Raw genomic sequence first — 20788 nt, forward strand, 5'->3', positions numbered from 1 at the left:
TATAATACTAACAAAAAATATAACAGTGAACAAGTATGTTTTAACAAGAAAATTTATACGACATTCAAAATACATATACATCATATGGAGATCATACAAAAGATTGTAATTATATAAAATGATGAACGTGTTCAATATTCTTGTTAATTATGAAATTTGATACTATTCAACAAAATACAAGAGTTTCATACTATTATATACTACATATACGCGCAAGGAATACAACGAAGGGTTAATTGTGTATTGGAAACAGACATTCCATTATTAATATTGAATCCATTATTAATATTATTAATATGAAATCATTTTAACATAGATGAATTTGTGTAATTAATTGCTTACGATTTATAGAACACTTTGAAAAGGAATTTTTGTTTTTTATTATAGGGAAGGAAGTAGTAATTTAATAATTCATACATAAGCATATTTTTTATGATTTTGAAGAGGTGTCATTGATAGACTGCAGATGTTTATGCGTGTAAATATGCCAGGAACATACGTAGTAATACATGTGTGCATATATGTATACTAAATATGTGTATACATTTTCTGTATCATGTACCTTAATATTGATTTATGGTACACATTATTATACACATTTATAGTGTATTATGAAAGAGGATATTTAAGAATCTAATTAATCATTTACTAGGTTTTATACGAAATACGGGACCTTTTTGAATTTTGACCGTGCAGAATTATTAATATTAGAAAAATAACGAGTTCGATCAAAGAAGTGCTATTCAATAATAGTTATGGTATAATATAAGAATACTAACTCGATAGCAATGTTTCTATATTTATGGTAATTTTGGACTCTTCTATAGTAGAACTCGAATTGTTATGCAAAACAGGAGAAATTATATACTAACTTACTATCTATATTTAAGCAGTAATATACCCATTTTTTATCAATTTTTGCAGCATCTAAATGTTACATCTTCATCGACACATATTAACAACATATTTAATACGAAACCTGCATCAAATTCATATAAAACAATTTTTTACTGCTTGCTATTTCAATTTGTAGTTCGACCGAATTATATGATTAGTACAATTTTTCTTATGGCAATGTTTATGTCCGTCCTGAATTATTATTTTGTTTTTCATTAAATCCTTGTAAATTACTTACACATTCACATATTTATTCTAAACTTTGCAATATAGAATATTTATATATTTAATGCTTAGTTGTTAATTACTATCTATCTTTCTTCATTTCCTTTTTAGATAACTATACATAATTTGTGGTATCTTTATGACTAACATTGTAAGTTTTCCGTATGGCATGAATCGTAGAAGAAACTTGTATTATTGTTACTATTTTAATTAATTAAACTTGTCTAAGTCTAAGTCACAGTTACAGGGTGTCTCACAATTAGTGTAGGTCTCTGAAATGGGGGGTAGCTGTCGTAACACGAACCAATCAGAGCGCGAGGATTACGCGTGCGCAGACGCGAGAGCGACAGCTTCGGATAACGCGTAGTTATCCAACGCGTGGTAATCCAACGCGTAGTAATGCAACGTGTGGTAATGCAACGCGTGGTAATCCTATGCGTAGTAATCCAATGCGTAGTAATCCAACGCGTACTAATACAGCATGTGGATATCCAACGCATAGTAATCTAGCGCGTGCATATTCTACGCGTAATAATGCAACGCGTGGTAATTCTAAGCGTGTGGATATCCAACGCGTAATAATCTAGCGCGTGTATATTCTACGCGTAGTAATCCAACGCGTAATAATGCAACGCGTGGTAATTCTAAGCGGAAGAATCTAATGCGTGGTAATCTAACGTGTACTAATACAGCATGTGGATATCCAACGCGTAGTAATCTAGCGCGTGCATATTCTACGCGTAGTAATCCAACGCGTAATAATGCAACGCGTGCTAATTCTAAGCGTAGGAATCTAATGCATGGTAACCTAATGCGTAATAACCCAGCATGTGGATATCCAACGCGTAGTAATCCAACGCGTGGATATTCGACGCGTAGTAGTCCAACGCGTAATAATCCTCGCGCTCTAATTGATCCACGTTTTTCCTTAATAATTAAAAAACGAAGCTGCAAACCCCATTTTTGCAATGATGAAAAAATAAATGAAAAATGTCGACTGAAATTTTGTGTGAAGCTCCATTTTTAAATCGACTGAATAATAAATCAATTAAATACTAAATTGATTGAACAATAAACTTTATATATTCAATTAATTTAGTGAAAAATTGAGAGATACAAACACGAGAAATGAATCGTTTGTTCCTTATTTAATATAATAAACTGTAACAATAATACATATGTAGTGTATATTATTTACAACATATGAACGTACGAAATTGTATACAGCATGTCTTGCAACCTCACACGTACATTTTAAATACATTTTAACTTTGAATGAAACATATTTTTTATTTCATTATCATCTTTCTATCAAACTATGCCTTTGCATAAACATCAGCAGTCTAATCATTACCTTTTCCTATTAACTATTATTGATTTCCTAGATCATACAGATAATTGTTGTGACAATTTCTATTTCAAAATGATTTATTTTCTATTTCTATCTTTTATGTAGAAAGATACTGTTCTAGGTTTCCTTCATGTAGAAATATTCTTACCTGTAAATTATATTCTGTGTTTAATAGCTATTTCTTTAAATCTATGAATTTTTTTCGTGTAATACTTAATTACATTATGATGGTTATTATTTTTACTTTCAATAGATTCTTATTAACAGCATATTCATATTTTTAATGAATTAATCATTCTTGTTAATAAATTTCCATATTTTTGATACATTACAAATTACTATTAATTATATTCACACATGTTTATTGATGCTATACACACATTTCTAATTAATAAAAATTTCTTATTAATTATATATTCATTCTTTTAATACATTACTAATTTTTACTAATATTATATTCATATTTTAAATTAATTAAAATTTCTTATCAATTATATATTCATGTTTTCAATGCATCAATAGTTAGTATTAATTACATATTTATCTTTAAAATAAAACAATATTTCTTATTAAGTATATATTCATATTTTAAACTAGTTAATTCTTATTAACCACATACGCATATTTAATTAATTACAAATTATTACCAATTATTTCTGAAATGATTAACATTAGTACAAGTAAACCGAATTTTTGCGCCACTTAGAGAGGTAATACTGTACGTACAGTCCGGAAAAACGGTACGTGCAGGATAAAAATGATAAATGGACGTTCTTTGTTCCCCTTCCTATTCAATACTCTAAATATAAGAAAGCGAAGAACAAAGCAGTAACGAAGACTTCGACGAAGAAACAGTGGATCAGAAGAGGAAAAGAACATGGAATGCGAATCATCATGCGGTTATTGCGATAATAAAACTAATGTTAAAACCCTTTTCTTGACTGTATCGTACAAATCAGTGATGGACATTTCATTACAATTTATAAAATCATTATTAAAAAATCATTTACTAATTGAGAAATATTCTAAACTTCTAAACAAAATTTACAAAAACAATTTTATAAAAATTTACAAAACAATGTTATACATTATACATTTCATGTTATGAAATTTACAAAAACTGTACAAAGAATATAAAGTTAGAAATTATTTTTAAAAATTTATAATATTGTTTGATAAAATTGTCATTTATTTTTGTAATTTTCTCTCCGTGCAAGCATAATTCGATATTTCCCGAATTAAACTAACAGGAATTTACAACTTTCGACGGAATAATTAAACTTTAATTTCGTTTAACACGTTGATTGCCACAGTTCGTATAATTATATCTATGCAACACGGTATGCTGTAATATGAATTATATATTAACGCGTTGAGTGGTGTTATAATCTCCCGGGACTGCTATCACGAACTTTACGTAATTGAATAACTGAAAGAAAAAGAATTAAAGAAAATTTCACGCAAGGTTGAGCGTGAAACGCTTAATACGTTTCGTGGAGGGGTAACAGGTGCAGGTCAACCGCGATAAGGAGAGGTCGTAAATTATACCATTAGGAAGCAGCGCTCTTTTGATGATGCCAGCACTCAGGACCGTATATTGCAATCTTTTTTAAGAATTCCGGTCGATAGAGAAATTTTAAATGTTTCTCATTTACATGTTTCTAAATATCTGAATACGTAAATTGTCGAGCTTCTGTGCATAAAAATTTTAAATTTTAAATACTAATTTACATATTTCTTAATTTATAAATTCACATTTGTATTTACATATTTTGTAAACTATAAATTTGTAAATTATCAAGGTTGTGTTTGGATATTTGAGGTTAGGTTTAGAGTTTATTCATGAATTTTTTAATTTTTGCAAAATTAAATTTTTATGCTTAATAATTTGGAAATTTGGGGTTTAGGAATGTTGAGAAATCAGAAAGTTCGAAGTTTGAATACTTACTTAATACTTCAAGCTTCAAAATTCTGACATTTTTTAATTAACATATTCAATCCTTAATTTCCTTAGTTATCAAATTTCTGAATTTCTAAATTTTCAAATTTTCTGATTTCCAATTTCCCAATTTCCCAATTTTCCAATTTTCCAACTTTCCAATTTTCCAATTTTCCAATTTTCCAATTTCCCGATTTCCCAATTTCGCAATTTTCCAATTTCCTCATTTATCAATTTTACAATTTGTCAATTTCTAAATTTCCTCGTTTCCCCATTTTCCAATTTTTCAATTTCTCAACTTTCCAACTTTCCAATTTTCCAATTTCCCCATTTCTCAATTTTACAATTTGTCAATTTCTAAATTTCCTAATTTCCCCGTTTCCCCATTTTCCAATTTTCCAATTTTCCAATTTCCCAACTTCCCAATTTTACAATTTCCTCATTTCTCAATTCCTCAGTACCTCAATTTCCACATTCCTCAATTTCCCAATACCTCAATTTCCATATTTCCCAAGTTCCCAATTTCCCAATTTCCCTAATTTTCCATTTCCCAGTTTCCCAATTTACAGTTTCTTAATTTTTCAATGTCTCAATTTTCCAATTGTCCAATTTCCCCATTTCTTAATTTCTCAATTTCCCAATTCCTAATTTTCTAATTTTCTAATTTTCTAATTTTCTAATTTCCAAATCCTTAATTTACTAATTTCTCCATTCCTATACTTCCAAATTATCTAATCTCTTAATTTCTCAAGTTCTCAACATTCCCAATCTTCCAGTTCTTAATTTCGCAATCTTATTTTTCAATTTTCAAAAATTTCTACATTCTTAAATTTTTTAATTTTCAAATTACCAAATATCTGCATTTCCACACTTGAAACCACAAAATTTCTCAACTTGATGTTTTCAAACTTCCAAATTCCAAAACTTTCTATCCCCAAATATCTAAATTTCCAATCTTAATATTTGCAAATACCCAAATTTCCAAACTTGATTTCACTAAATTTCTCAACCCAATATTTTCCAATTTGAAAATTCACAAATTTCCTACTTCTAAATCTTCCAATTTCTAAATTCCCATCCTTTCACACCCCATTCCACCACTCACCATGCAAATCCACCTTGTCGATAAGATCATATTTACACTACGATACATATCTTTATACGGTCCTGTTCTTGCGTTCCACAACGTTCTTTCTCTCTTCAGCATCAAATTTCGTGTTCTTCCACGCCTAAAGGTTTTTACGATCTCCTAAAGAACTTTACTACCTCTCAGTTAAAGTAGCTTTACCCAAATGGGCGCGAACATATTAAACTACCCTTGATAATCACAATTATATACCCTTTACTCGTTGTGACAATCAACGTGTTCAAATATTAAGAGGAAGTTTTGTAATATAATACTTGATGTTATTAATAAAATTTTGGTATTATTTCAGACTATTTTACTGTTTTTATTTTTCACATTTTCAGTTGTGTTATTATGTGAGTTTTATGTGACAAAATTGGGACTGTCAATTATTTGCTATCGCTATGATGAGATATTCTGACGCTTAAAAGTTAGTATAAAATCTTTTTTTTGCATGACAAATTTTTGTGATGGAACAAAATTTCACGAGGGAGAAAATATCGTAAAACAATTTTTAAGAAATTTATAACAAAATGAGACTTCCAATTGTTACATGCACATATGACATGTGTATGCACATATAACAATATGATGCATTATATTTCCAATAAGAATCCAACAAATATCAATACGTAAAAAGATTATAAAAATTGTGATTGTGCGATGTTAAAATGATTATAAGTTGTCCATCACTGATAGCTCACCCTTCAGTAGCATTATCGACCAAAAGCACCCAGGAAAGTCCACAACTAAGTAGTTTGTTTTGTCGTGTCGATAATCCTTTCACAGAGCTTTTGCATGATGGAATGATTCCGTTTTCAATCGAACACCCTCGTATTTAAGAGTTCACGTGTGAGACACAGACGTGTTTCAATGTTTTGTCGATTCTCTCCTCGGATCATCATCATGTAGATCACGTCTCTGTTCATCCGTAGACTCTGCGATTTTGTTTTGTTTCCTGAATCGACAGCTGACTCGACAGAATGGGGAAACTGAAGCTGTCTCTCGTCTATTCTAGGAACAAATTGCGAAGGAGAAGCAAGTGACTAGCCGAGTACAGATTCAAGTATCGTACGAAGCGGATCGTAAAGAATTGATCGTTTCCGTCTTTATGGCCGACGATTTGTGCGCGAGGGAGGACACGGGATATGGTACTCTGCCGGAAGCTTATGCCAAATTGGTCCTTCTTCCCATCTGGTATGTATTTCGATAATCGACGTTGTTAGGTCTTACAATATTACAGTGAGATTAGACTTCAATATACAGGGTGGCTCAGCACATTTTGCCATCTAGATTTGCGTCATTATTATTACACATAGCAAACAATGTTTTAGATGAAGTTGAATGGTTTTGAGGAGGACATATGCTGGTGGTATATTTTTTTTTGTAGGTGGACGTGTAAAGGACATATGAAGGTCATTAATGTTTCTTTAAATGGAATCATATGTTTTATTGCATCAGCTGATACTCCTTCATATTCTTTACAAAAAAAAGTATTAATCTATACATGTGAAAAAATCATTAGTTTAGGAGATATTTTAATTCTAACTTGTTAGGAAATCTTGACTTTCTGGTCAATATTATGAATTGTCCTAACTGAACAGCAAATGTTTTTCTACATGCTTTGAGAGGTCACGTGTCACTAAACGAATTGTGAGCTTTTTTTATTTTTTTTGTTACGCAGTAACAGTGAAATTTTGTCTTTGTTACGTCTCTAATACGATGAATACGACGATACGGTGAATTATCACTTCATAATGAAGTATTCTAAAGAAGAAAAGATAGACATGTTATCAGTTTATTTTGAAGCTGGGAACAGTGCTACACATGCAGAAAGATTATACACTACGGAATGTTAGTAAGTCATTAATTTCTCGATGCAGAAAGTGTTCTGATGCAAATGGTCGCCACATTGAACCTATTCTGTAAATAAACATTAAAATTAAACTATCTCCTAAACTAATGATTTTTTCACATGAATAGATTAACACTTTTTTGTAAAGAATATGAAGGAGTATCAGCTGATGCAATAAAAAATATATGATTCCATTTAAAAAAAAACATTAATGACCTTCCATATGTCCTTTACACGTCCACCTACAAAAAAATATACCACCAGCATACGCCCCCCTCAAAACCATTCAACTTCATCTAACACATTGTTTGCCATGAGTAATAATAATGACGCAAATCTAGATGGCAAAATGTGGTGAGCCACCCTGTATAGTGGAAGACAAAAGTATTCGTACATTATCATTTATGTTAATAAATACAACAGTTGTGATGGCATCAGGATATTCTAATCAATGTAACCATTACATTAGTAGATGTTATGTTAGTTTAGTCAGTGGTAGTCGAGTACACTTTAACACTAATATTTGCAAATTTTGTAAATTCTTAGTGACACAATAATTTAACAATTCTTCGTTCCTTCAGATACGTTTTCTGTTCCAAATTAAGAGTTGTTAGGTTAGGTTAGGAAATTCCTCTTGTAGATTCGTTATTATCGATTAAGTTCTTAATTGTTATCGACTGAGATGGTGAAACGTCCTATTTTGATTTCACTTATTAACTAATAATGGTAATTTAATTGAATGATATTCCAAATGACAATTATCTCTTTCAAATGTTCGAGTATTTCACGTGCATTTCAGCGCTAATCAAACTACTTTGAAAACGGTGGTGGCCGAGCCATCTCAAAAACCAATTTGGAATGCAACATTGCTCTTCTCCGGGGTCGACGGGGAGAGTTTAACGGAACGATCGATCGAAGTGACTCTCTGGGATTTCTGTCCCGACGGTGATAACGTTTTTCTTGGTGAATGCACCGTCGACGTGCAACGAGCTCTCGAAAACGACAGGGCAGTTTGGTAAGTGTTGCTATAGTATGTTAACGACACGTTTCGGAAAAGTGGAAGTGTTCTAAGCGCAAATCCAATTAAATGCCGTTACCCAGAATGGGTAGGGGATAAATCCTGTGGGAAATGACGTCAGATACCAGTCTGACTGCTCCTTTTCTTCCCATTTTCTTGCCATTTTCACGTCTATTTTTTAGAATCATACGTGAACTGAAAACAATAAAAATTCTGTCAGAGAAAAAGATATATTGCTCTCTCGATTCTTTGTAACAGAGATTAATTTTTTGGAACATTTTTGATAAAAAAGTATTAGGATAAAATGACATTTTAAAGACATGAAGAAGTCATTCGAACGTTTCGAATTTTATGAAATATTCGATAATTCAGAATTTTTATTTCATGAACTTGATCTTGAGTTTAGCATAGAATGATCTGAAGATTTAATTCGTGCAAAAAAGTATATGTAAATTGACTTGATTTTTTAATATGACTATCAAGGTAATTTTAAGGTCATCGCAAGGTCAAGCAGGTAAGAGAGTAGTATGTCTCCCCCTACGTCATGTAATTAAATAATTACAATTAAATAAATTAAATAAATATGCAGGCAGTTTTGTGTGTCATTCAAATTTTTTGAGATACTTGAATGTGTTCAGGTAAAATGGACACCCTATGTATTAAAATGAAAACCAATCAAATTAATAATCTTTTCCAATATCTGTAATAATTAATTTTGAATATTTGATAGTTGATTCTGAAATAAAATGTGGAATTAGTTATGAACCAGATATAAAACTAGTAGATTGTACTATTAAACTAATTAGTAATTAAATACTAAAAATTAGTAGATATTAAACTAGAAAACTATTAAATGCTATACTATTACACCATAAAGCTATAAAATAATTTTTAACAATAAAAATACATACAAACTAGTTATAAAACTAGTAGCTATTACACTATTAAACTATAAAATACTAAAAATTACTAGATACACTATTAAACTATAAAATATTAAAAATTAGTAGATAAACTAGAAAACTATTAAATACTGTTTTATTGAACCATAAAACTATTAAATGCTACATAATTAAACCATAAAACTATAAAATAATTTTTACCCATAAAAATATTTGTAAAACCACAAATCAGTTATAAAACTATCAGCAAAAAAATTCCTCACAAATAAGAATATTTCCACAGGTATCGACTGGAAGATCCTCGCGGACTGCGAGCGAGCAAATCACCATATTGTTCACCTCGCGGGTCTCTTTCCATGGAGATTGCCCAAAGATTCTTACGGAAGACGGAACTACGCGAAAGAAGTTATAGCGATGATACGCAAAGCGACAGCGGAAGTCCGGAACTCGGCTTTCTGCATCCGGATCACGCTTGGCATGCAAATTCAAGGAGAGGTTCCAGTCAATCTGAACAGCTAGAAGTCGAACCGTATGAACTCAACAGAGATTACAGTAGATCCTTGCCTGGTAGCCGACGAAGTAGCTTTCAGAGTCAGGGTGGTACCGATAGCAAACGTAAGTTTTCATCTTTCTGCAAACTTTGTGGTGAAAATAATTTCTTTGATCAAAATACTTGTAATAAAAAAGTTACTTTGGCATTGTATTTCTTTTTAACTGTCTGCAATATTCAGATGATTGTATAAGTCTGTTTTGTCTAATTTCGAATTTGAAATTTTCAAAGTAATTTGTTTATACTACCTTTCTCATAATTTTTCCTATGTCATTATGGGATCACATGATACATTATTATCTTCAGCTAGTACTTCACTTTTGCAGAAATTTAAGTCACTAACTTGTAAAACCTCGTTCGTTATCAATTACCTAATTCATTAGTCTACATTTCTTGCTGAAGTTGATACTTTTTTGTACACCTATGTTAATGTAACCTGTGTTGATATAGGAACTGCATAAATTAATGAAACTTTGTATTTTTAGGTAACATACTTGCAACATAGACACATTCATACTTCAGCATACTTGGAATAATTCCAGCACCTAATCTTGTGTTTCTGAATTTACAGCTTGCTAGGTTTACTAGGTTAACTAGGTTTATTACGTTTACTGTACCAGGTCAACTATCACGATTATGTTCAGCAGCAGTTAGGTCAACTAAATCAGTATTTAATTTAAAAGTCCACGTATCAAGTCTTAAATTTGAAAATACCTTAGCCCTCTCACAAGTCAGACATAGAGGTTCTTCAGGGTCACATGGACATTTAATTTCACAGGAGGAAGCATGGGAGAAGCCGACATGCCGGCCATAGTGCATTACAACCGAGATCGTCGACGTAGCTCGTTTACTCGACCAATGAGGGACCCAGAAGAGATACTGGAGGGTCTACGATCGTTGAAAGCGGCGAAAAGGGAACTAGGCAGGACGATGAGTCTTTCTGGAGACAAAAGGCGCGAAAGCCGTGAGTATGGTTACGTTGCTTTTTCTGGCCATCATTTCTCGCCTATAATCATTCGCTCGTTCGTTCGTCAATTCGTTCATCCATCCGTGCAATTGTTTGCCTGTCTGTCAATCTGTCTGTCTGTCTGTCTTTCACGCTCTGTATCTCTATATTCTCTTCTCTTTCTCTCTTATTTTATCACCACCACCGTTCTCAATCGTTGGATCGTTGCTCGATCCATCTTCGTCCAGCCGATCAGCAGATCGAATCTTCCTCGTCGACCAACGTCGTGCGTATCGTACGCATGCGAATAAATGTTCTGTGCACGGACTTACATGTATGATCATTTGTATTTCAAAGGCGACATTGTTAATCGATTCGGGAAAATTGAGGACGCTTTTGTCGATGAATTACGATTTCGTGTGTTGCGAGATTGTGGCCCTTTGTGGACTGACATGATGGATGTGGCAAAGGTGAATGCAACGAGATTTACAGCGACGAATGAGATAATTGAAATCCATTTACAGGTTCAAACCACTGGCAGATAATTTGCTGTAATTTTGGACGATAGAAATCGCTTTTGACAGAAGTTATTTATAGAGGACATATGAAGTTTTATCTTTTAATTCAAAATTAACACAATTTCTCTGTTATAGTTTTGATGGTTATTTTAAGACACCAGGTGATTTTAACTATTTTTGAACAAGATTAATATTTGACAAATTGTAATCACAATTGTTCATTTGTAACAAATGAAAGATTAATATTTTTGCAAAATATTGTTTAAATCTAAAAAGGGAATAAAAAATCTTAAACGAAAAATATGTTGATTTGATAGAAGCTTCTCATAAAATTAAGAATTACAAACCATCTTATCATTTTTGATCTATAATTAATTGATGGTTAATTCAATGAGTGCTTTTATACAAATCTGTTAAAAATTTGAAATTTGACGTGAATGTAATATATGGAATTACAGATCGTATTGTATTATAGATCAATCATAATGGAAATTATAATTACACATTCTCTCTAATTTTTGTATTACCTATTCTGTTAAGTACGAAATCCCTAAATGGGGCTTGTAAGCCAATAGGCTTACAAGGATTATAGATTTACATAAATTAATTATTTTGAAACTACCTTCTACTAAGTACTTAATTCTTAAATATGATTTGTAACCAAGTGATTAATGTTGCATAAAATTTCTCAAAGTAGAGATTTACAGGAAAATAACACATTTGCATTCTTTTTTATATACTGACCTAAATAAAATTCATATCAGTCAAAAATGAAAAAAGTAATTAAAGACCTTAATTACTAGTTTCAAATTATATATCGTAATTACATTTTCTGTACACGTATTTGACATAATTTTGATGGAAGTTCAGCATTAATTAAAAAATGGAAATTATAAAATCGCTAATTACATTTTCCTCTGATTTCTGCATAACCCACTTTGCTAAGTACTTAAATCCCTGAACGAGACCTGAATTTGTGCTACCAAGGATTAAATATTTATTTAAAAGTTATATTAAAAGAGTTATTACTTCAAAATAGGGTGTGTAAATTTGTAATTATTCGTTTAGGTATTTTCTCATTTTCTGCTCGAAATCCAATTACAATTGCATACATTCTTCCAGTAATTATTCCTGATTAATGGAACAGAAAATTGAACCACATACGTGTAGGTCCGTAATCATTTGTGTACATTTATGTGCATTTTCCTACGCCATCATTCACCTTTATTATCTTACACTTGTGCGTGTTTCCTCTGCGACACCATGTTTCTATTTTTCTTTCTCTCAATCTTTTGCACTTCACACGTCCGGTTTCTACTTCTTTACCCGTGTGTCTTCGTGTGATATCACGTTTCATCAAAAATCTCGCGCGATTTGACCGAGCGAACAAGTACGTTATATCCAGATTGTCCAAGGTCCAAGTCAACCCTCGTAGAATTTCGATAACCGGAAACGGATCGGCCTGGAAGGGAGTCCAAAAAAAAACCGAAAGTCGGATAGAATTTAAACCACACACTCTAATATGATCGATCGGTCTCATCCATTAGTTTGCTTCAATTTTTGTCTTAAGTTCGCACGTGTCCACGTCGATGCTACGTTCGATCATCCAACATGTGGCAATCATCGGCAAAATCTCTCACAGAATTCTTACCAGACAGAGCTTATCTCTTTCGTTTGCTCAATCGCACGGGATCGATAACCCAAAGGTAACAAGCACCGTCGTGCTTGTTAAAGGATCTATAAAACTTGGACGTTGTTGGGAGGGGTAAACGTTTTCCACGTATCGCAAAAATCGTGTCATCCTGTCTCTGTCTGTCTGTCTATATTCTGTTCATCGGTGAAGCTGGCATTTTCAAAAAGTTCACGCGTCGCAATGATCTGTGCTCTGTGCTCATCTCTGTGCGATCGCTCTGTTGCGCCGCTGTTGCCTGTCGCCTGTGCCGGTTTGAGACCACCAACGACCCGACAATCATTTTGGCCGAGCTCCCATCAGGTCCGAAAGAAAGTAACGAAACGATCGTCACAAAAGTCGTTTAACGGAGAAGGATCGCCAAGAGCCTGTCGAGTCCTTGGTTCCTTCTCTCCAGCTTCCGGTGTTCTTTCGTGTCTGCCTAATTCACGCCATTGTGTGAGTCTCCGACGCCATGTTTATCCAAAAGGAGCCCGGCTCTCTTCGTTCGAGCTAACTGCGCTAACTGTTCTATATTTATATACCCGAAGAGTGTTCTCTGTTTTGCCACCTGTTAAAAGAAACAATTCTGTTTTTTGCCATCGCCAATGCCAGTGTGTTCTGTGCAATTTGTCTCTTTTTGTTGATATTTCTTGATCTCCGTTCTCGGTCGGCACCGTCCGGCTAATCCTCTGACATGCCAATACGGTCGATCAAATTGCTCGGTTCGCTCGGTCGAAACGCCATCCGGCCATCGTCACCATCCTGACACCACGATCGACGACGAATCGTGGGGGAAAATCGATCGACCGACCAACCAATACCACCAAACAACAATACATCGATCAACGACAACCAGCGTGCGTAGTCCCAACGGTTACTGTGTGGCAGTGCGAGCCTGTGTCTCCGAGGACCGGTAACTCGGCCTCCTTCCCACTGCCGCACTCAATACCACCACGATAAGTAACCACAGGACACTGTGGACCACCGTCAATTCAGACTTCCGGTAAGACACATTTTCTCGCTTTCTCTATTCTATTCACCCCAATCCCAGTCTTTTCTATACCTCTCTCTGTCTATCTGCCTATATGTTTGCTTTGCATTTGGTGCTATACACTGGCAGACAGATATGATCATGCTGGCGAGATCGCTTTTAGAGGTTAGAGTTTGAGGTTAGGATACGGTTACTGTGTAGGTTGTCTGGAAAGGTTTATGTTTGAAAGTTTGAGGATTTGGGGATTTCGAAAGTAACTTATCAGATTAGATTTGGAATTTTGAGATTAACGAAATAAGCTTAATGTAATAAATTTAATGAGTTTAAAGTATGGATATTTTTTAGTTGGGAAGTATGTTAAATTATGAATGTTCAGAATATTGAATTTTTAGATTTGGAAACTGAGAAATTTGAGTCTTCAAATGTATTTACGAATTTTTACATGTCTTTATAAATTTTTTAAATTGGAAATTCGAATGTGTTTGTGTCGAGAGATTTTTAAATTTGAATTTTAGCTAATTTAGCAATTTTTAAGTTTTCAAGTATGTAGATATGTTACGGAATCAGAAATTTACAAACTTTCATATTTTCGAACTAAAAACTTATACAATGAAATTGAAAAATTTACAACTTATCAAATTTAGATATTAGAATTTTTATAATGAAGAAACTTAGAAATTATCAATTTGAAAAGTATATAAATTAATTTTCAGTCATCAGGTTTAGAAACTAAAAATTTTGTAAATTTTCAATATTTAAGATTTACAAATTAACAAACATTCAGAGCTTTTAATTTGTAAACCTTCAAAGCTTGATCTTCAAATTTTTTAACTTACAATTAGAAGTTTGCAAGTGTTATCAATGTACTAATTTTACATATTATAAATTCTGAAGTTTAAAAACTGAGAAACTTAGAAATAATTGCATAAGTTATGCTCGTTAGCGTCCCTAACGGGATTCTAAGTGACAGCACTTTATCTGTCGGCCAGTGTATTACGTCATTCCATAGATAATGTTATGTTGTAAAAGAATAGATTAATTACTATTCACTTTAAGTTTTATAATAACATGAAGTATTATTTATTTTGAATTTTGAAATGAAAGACAAGTGATATGTTTGTACCAATACAACAATTTTATAAAAAGCAAGTGATATTAGAATACAATTTGACATAATTATTAAAAACAAGTTCACGTTTATATCTATTTATATATTTATGTATATCTTATCCTGTAGGTATTATTTATTTCAGTCCCTATAAAATTATTTAAATGGAAAAAGATATAAATTTGAAAATAATTTTTGAAATAAAAAAATAATATTGAGAAATTAATTTTTCTGTAGATAACAGTGAAGGAAAATTTGTTAAAAGATATGTTTGAAGAAATAAATAATTGAATATAATAGTAAATACTGTTTCACACGCGTTTTGAAAAATGACATTGTTTATGGAATGACCTAATATTTAACCAATTCTGGAGGAATACCACTGGTATTTAATTTTGAGAATTTTTAAGGTTTCGTGGGTAGGTTTGCTATTGTTAACGCGTTGAATGCCATGCAGGTTATCGGAAGGACTGGAATGACCGGAATTTAATATGATCGAATAACTGAGAGAAAAGAGAATCCAAGAAAATTTCGAACAATACTATCAGCAGGACAGATGAAATATGACCGCGCAATTAAAATGAGAGAAAAGAATTAAATACTTTGAATAATGTTATCGTTGGTAACACCAAGCTCTTTAATTGCAAGTTTATTAAAAATTTAATACTTAAAATTCAAAAGTTTGCCAAAGTTAATTTAAAAAACACTATTATAATCTGAGTGATTGGAATTAAATTTTGTAGGAAAAAATGTGACATGTAATAAGATACAGTACTTTTAATTATAAAGCATACAAATAATTACAACATTTCGCAGTCAAAAATGGTTACCTAATTAAAAATAGCAATATAGAAGAAAAAATCCTCATAAAGAAGATTTGTTAAAAATACTTAATGAAATTTTTAACAAACTTTCGTCATAAATATCTGATATGTGTATTTTTAACGAGGTAACTATTTTCAAAATAAAACTGCTGTGAAAGTTCTGCTGTTAACTTTTGTTAGTTATTCCATTATATTACATTTTAGGGGTTGGAAAATGTGTTTGAGAGGAGAAAATTTGTTCCAAAACTTTGTTAATGTTGCAGCTATTTTCTGCATGGATTTGAAGGATAAATAGCCCTCTTTAATTTAACTAATTCTTAGACTTCCTGTAATATAGTACACACATTATGTTATCCACGTTTCAGCATTTTACCACTGAATTCTTTATTGTTTGAATTATTAACCAATTAGTTATGTTCTGAGTTATTGACTAGTCTTGATCAATCAATTTGTTAATTTGTGTCAGTAAATTTTTGAAGAAGTTAATTGCAATGCTGATAAAACATTGAGAATAAATTTTAACACTCAAACTATCAGTATTTGTGTCATCTACTATTTTAAATAATTTAGTAAACTGAAGTATAATTACACAAAATTTATGTTTTTGATGCATTGAGTCAGCGAAGACCGTAATAGAATTTTAATTAAGTTAAACACATGAAACACTCAACAATATAATTAAATAATATGTTTCTATTAATGCATTTATCTAGTTAATGATCATCCACAAATATTTGTTATTGATAGCTTTTATAGGGCTGCATACAATGTTATTGGTTTGTAAATAGTATTTGTATAAAAAATCTTTATGAAAAATTGTTAATCTAATTCGTAAAAGAATTAGGTAAAATTAGATAAAAATTTAATTTGTTGAAGTCGAGTAACTTCATAGCTATTAATTTTTAATAATAAATATTATTTTGCAGAATTTTATTAACACAACTGCGCCAGAAATAAAATTTATCTTTTATTGTATCATGTTGCAAACCGTGGTATATAAAATAATATTACAAAAAAATGTATCTATTTTGTATAATACGAATAAACTGCAAATATTTTTGATTGACGAAACCATCGAAAATATTTGCTCCTTCTGTTGTACTTTCTTAAAATATTGCAAGTTTACGATATTTTTGAATTTTAGATTCACTCCTCTTGGATAGAAAATATTTATGTTTTGATATTTCTCTTTTATTATATTTATAAGTATTCAAAAATTTATTATGTTTTTAACATTGAAAAATGATGCAATAAATTATTTGTTAAATAACTGTTCTACCTAGTTATTTGACTCATTAAAAATACAATCTATTTTATTTAATATTACTCTCACTATAATAATCGGTAGAATACAAATTTGGCATTAATTACAGGTTACCATCTTTTTTATACAGGGTGTCTCATAACTAGTGTATGTCCCTGAAATGGGGGATAGCTGACGTGATTCTGAATAAGATTTCCCTTTGCAAAAATGGGGTTTGAAGCCTCGTTTTTGAATTATTAAGGAAAAACACGGACCAATCAGAGCGCGTAACGCCCACTCAGGCTCGAAGCTGTCGCTCACGCGTCTGCGCACGCGTAATCCTCGCGCTCTGATTGGTCCGCGCTTTTCCTTAATAATACAAAAATGAAGCTTCAAACCCCATTTTTGCAAAGGTAAATCTTATTCAGAATCATGTCAGCTACCCCCCATTTCAGGGACTTACACTAATTGTGAGACACCCTGTATTTTTTGCTCTATTTGAAGCCTTAACGAAAGAAGGCAAATTTTTTTTTCGTTATTTTAAATGAAAATGTCGGACTATTGAAAAAAGTGACAAGAAAGAAAACACTATGAATCACTCTGTTTTATGCTCGAAGCAATTTCTGATATGTGTGTAACAACATTTGAAAGCAGTATGCATTCGGAAAACCTCTGTGAAGATATTTTCGAGTAGGCGTCGATTTACTTCCGTTTCCTCTTCTCGCGTTGATCCTTTTTCTCTATTTGCAATAGTAGTGCTTTGTAGATTAGAATATTTGCTTAGTATCGTAGTATTAGTGATAGAATACATGTAATCGCTAACCACTCGTTGCTACATCTACAATCATCATCTTAGGTAAGGAAAATCAAACTCTAAAACATTTTTGAATGTATTTTGAGAACATATTTGTATAAACTTATCGAAATTTCATTCTGCAATATGAGGTGAAAAAGAACCAACTAATATCAAATTAGCATTTAATTAGCATTTAGTTAATAATAATTAGTATTGTTATGAATATATAATTTTTATAACCAGTGAAATTATGATATAGTATAAATTGGAATTATGTTTGGAATTAAATTAAATTGAAATTATAATAATTTTTGAGTAGCTCAATTTTTATCAGCTTCAATTGTTGCAGTAGTATAACTATTATTATTACTATTTAAACAATAGTTAAATACAAAACAAGTTCATTAAATAAATGAAGGCAAAATTATTGAAGAAATTTGAATTACTTATTATCTTTGAAAGAGTTCAGTATAGAAAAAGGTTTATTAAATAAATAAATAAAGAAAGAATTATTAATATAAAACTGTTATATGTAGAAAATGTTAAATAAGTAAAGAAAATATTATTTAGAAATTTGTAAATTATCAGAACATTTAAACAGTTTATTAATAGTTTAATTATAAAACAGTTAAATGTACCAGAAAGTAATTAAATAAATAAAGTAAAGATTATTCAGAAGTTTTTAAATAATTAAGGTCATGTATGAAATAGTTAAATGCAGACAAAATTTGTATTAACACTGTAATACGTAAAACAGTTGCTTGTTGGATCAGTTTCTGACTTGTACTACTTATTGCGGCGCAGCGTACCGAACACTCGTCTGACGTATTACTGACTTATACTACTTATTCCGTCCTATTAAACCGAATTTATGTATAGTTTGCACCAGTTATTAATTCTGAATCGATTTTCGCATCATTTACGAACTATACAAGAACTGCCATCACAAAATATTAATATAGCTCACTATTTAATTATATTTATTCATTTTTATTATACTTTTTATTACATGTCTGAATTTAATGAATTAACAAAAATATGAAGGGAGAAACTATTTTAATTCTCTGTTTTAGAATTATGTTGATATTTCGCGATATCAAAATAAAAAATTTAATTTATAGTTTACACAATTATATTACGATAATATTATCCTATTTCGTTGAAATGTTCTGTGTGCAATGTCTGCTATAATTAATTGCTACGTTAATTACATCCAACTACATTTGCTGTCTAAACACATATTCTATCAAAATTATGTGGAGTGTTATGAAATAATCAAATTTTATAAATTTTGCAATGAAAGTGGTTTTATAAAGGTGTATAAAAAATATTATCTATATTTTTGTGTTATAATTTTAAATAAATAAATTATGTCTACAGTTCATTTATCTCATTTTCGTTGCTTTTTGCAATAAATACATTGCACAAAACAATACAGTCTGAAATTCTTGCATTTAATTTAATATAAACGAATCTTTTTAATTTTTTATAATTAGCATTTTTTGTTGCATTTCTTTAAAATGTTGTGAATTTTCAAAATTAAAAATTTGTAACAAAGGGTTAACTTCTTTTGGTTCGAATTTCTTACATTATTAAAAATACATGCATTTGTGACCTCCAATTTTTGCTACAAAATTGTAATTTTTATTAAAATTTGATTAATCAGTGTAAATATGATTCAGACTAATAATTTTAATCATTTATTTTAATCATTAATTTTAATCATTTCTATATTTGTAATACTTTTAATAATTTCTCTATTTTTTTTACTGTAAATTTTCGTCAATTTTACGTAACAAAATAAGGAAGCTAATTACAATTAACCTCATATAAGAAATAGTATCATTCTTTCAAGATTAATAAAAAACAAAAGTGCACCACAAAACACGATAAAATCTTGCTTTCTATGTTCAGAAATATTGAAACACTTCCTTTACAAGGATTAAAACAGCTATTAATTTTTCGTAAGAAGCATTTGTAAGCCCAAATCTCCAGTTCGTTAACAAACTAGTAAATTCCGTAGCTCTCAATTAACTCACAGCAATTATGTACTAATATAAGGAGGCATAGTTTCAACAGTACTGCTTTGATGGCCAAACACGCCACAAATTGACCCATTAATTTCAATCCTGCCATAATCTTCCAATAGATTCCAACGATGCTATCGGTATTCCTACCAAACATGCTTCACTATAGATTTCTCACGTGGCTGTCAAATATTTGATCGAATATTATTGTTGTAGAATTCTAACCACTGAATGTAAATTCTGATTGATCTTCAGTGACATTTTCATGGATCCAAATCCTCAAATGATGGATTACTCAAATAAATATAATGTAAACTAACGTTAGACTAATCTTTGCTGTTAATAATTCATTTTTGTGTTACATTTTAGTTAAAAAATGTTAGTAAATAAATTATAGGTATTTTGCAGTAGTATAAATTAAGCTTTATTTAAGGTTTTATATGTATAAAATTTCAAGTCATTCTGATACTGTTCAGGTACTTCAATCTTTTTATATTAATACTTTCTTCTTCATTATTATTCACTAATTCTGTAGAGCTTACATAAGATGTACGAAGTAAATAATAAATAAACAAGAAATAATAAATAATAAATAACAAATAAATAACAAATAAGAAATAAACGACAAAAAATATTAAAAAGAAGAAAAATGTTAACTTGATATTTAACTATCGAGCACCCGTTAGATAATTTCAATCAGGTTCTCAAAGTTCATTCAACGATGATAGAAGATACAGTAACCTTAATCTGAACTAACAATAAGAGATAGTTTAAATATTTGCTGATCGCAGAGCGTGATT

The 20788-nt window shown here is 30.9% G+C and overlaps 1 protein-coding gene across 2 annotated transcripts in view; it reads left to right on the forward strand.

The window, feature by feature from the left end:
• Window positions 1–20788, forward strand: part of Fife (regulating synaptic membrane exocytosis protein fife) — a 208394-nt gene that overhangs the window by 180034 nt on the left and 7572 nt on the right. For both annotated transcript variants that reach the window (XM_076531515.1, XM_012291762.2), the window contains exons 16-19: window positions 6557–6735; window positions 8193–8408; window positions 9597–9928; window positions 10642–10827. In XM_076531515.1, the coding sequence (XP_076387630.1) occupies window positions 6557–6735; window positions 8193–8408; window positions 9597–9928; window positions 10642–10827 (913 nt within the window). The remainder of the gene's footprint in view (window positions 1–6556; window positions 6736–8192; window positions 8409–9596; window positions 9929–10641; window positions 10828–20788) is intronic.

Source organism: Megachile rotundata, chromosome 5, assembly GCF_050947335.1.
Source record: "Megachile rotundata isolate GNS110a chromosome 5, iyMegRotu1, whole genome shotgun sequence".
NCBI classification, from domain to species: domain Eukaryota; kingdom Metazoa; phylum Arthropoda; class Insecta; order Hymenoptera; family Megachilidae; genus Megachile; species Megachile rotundata.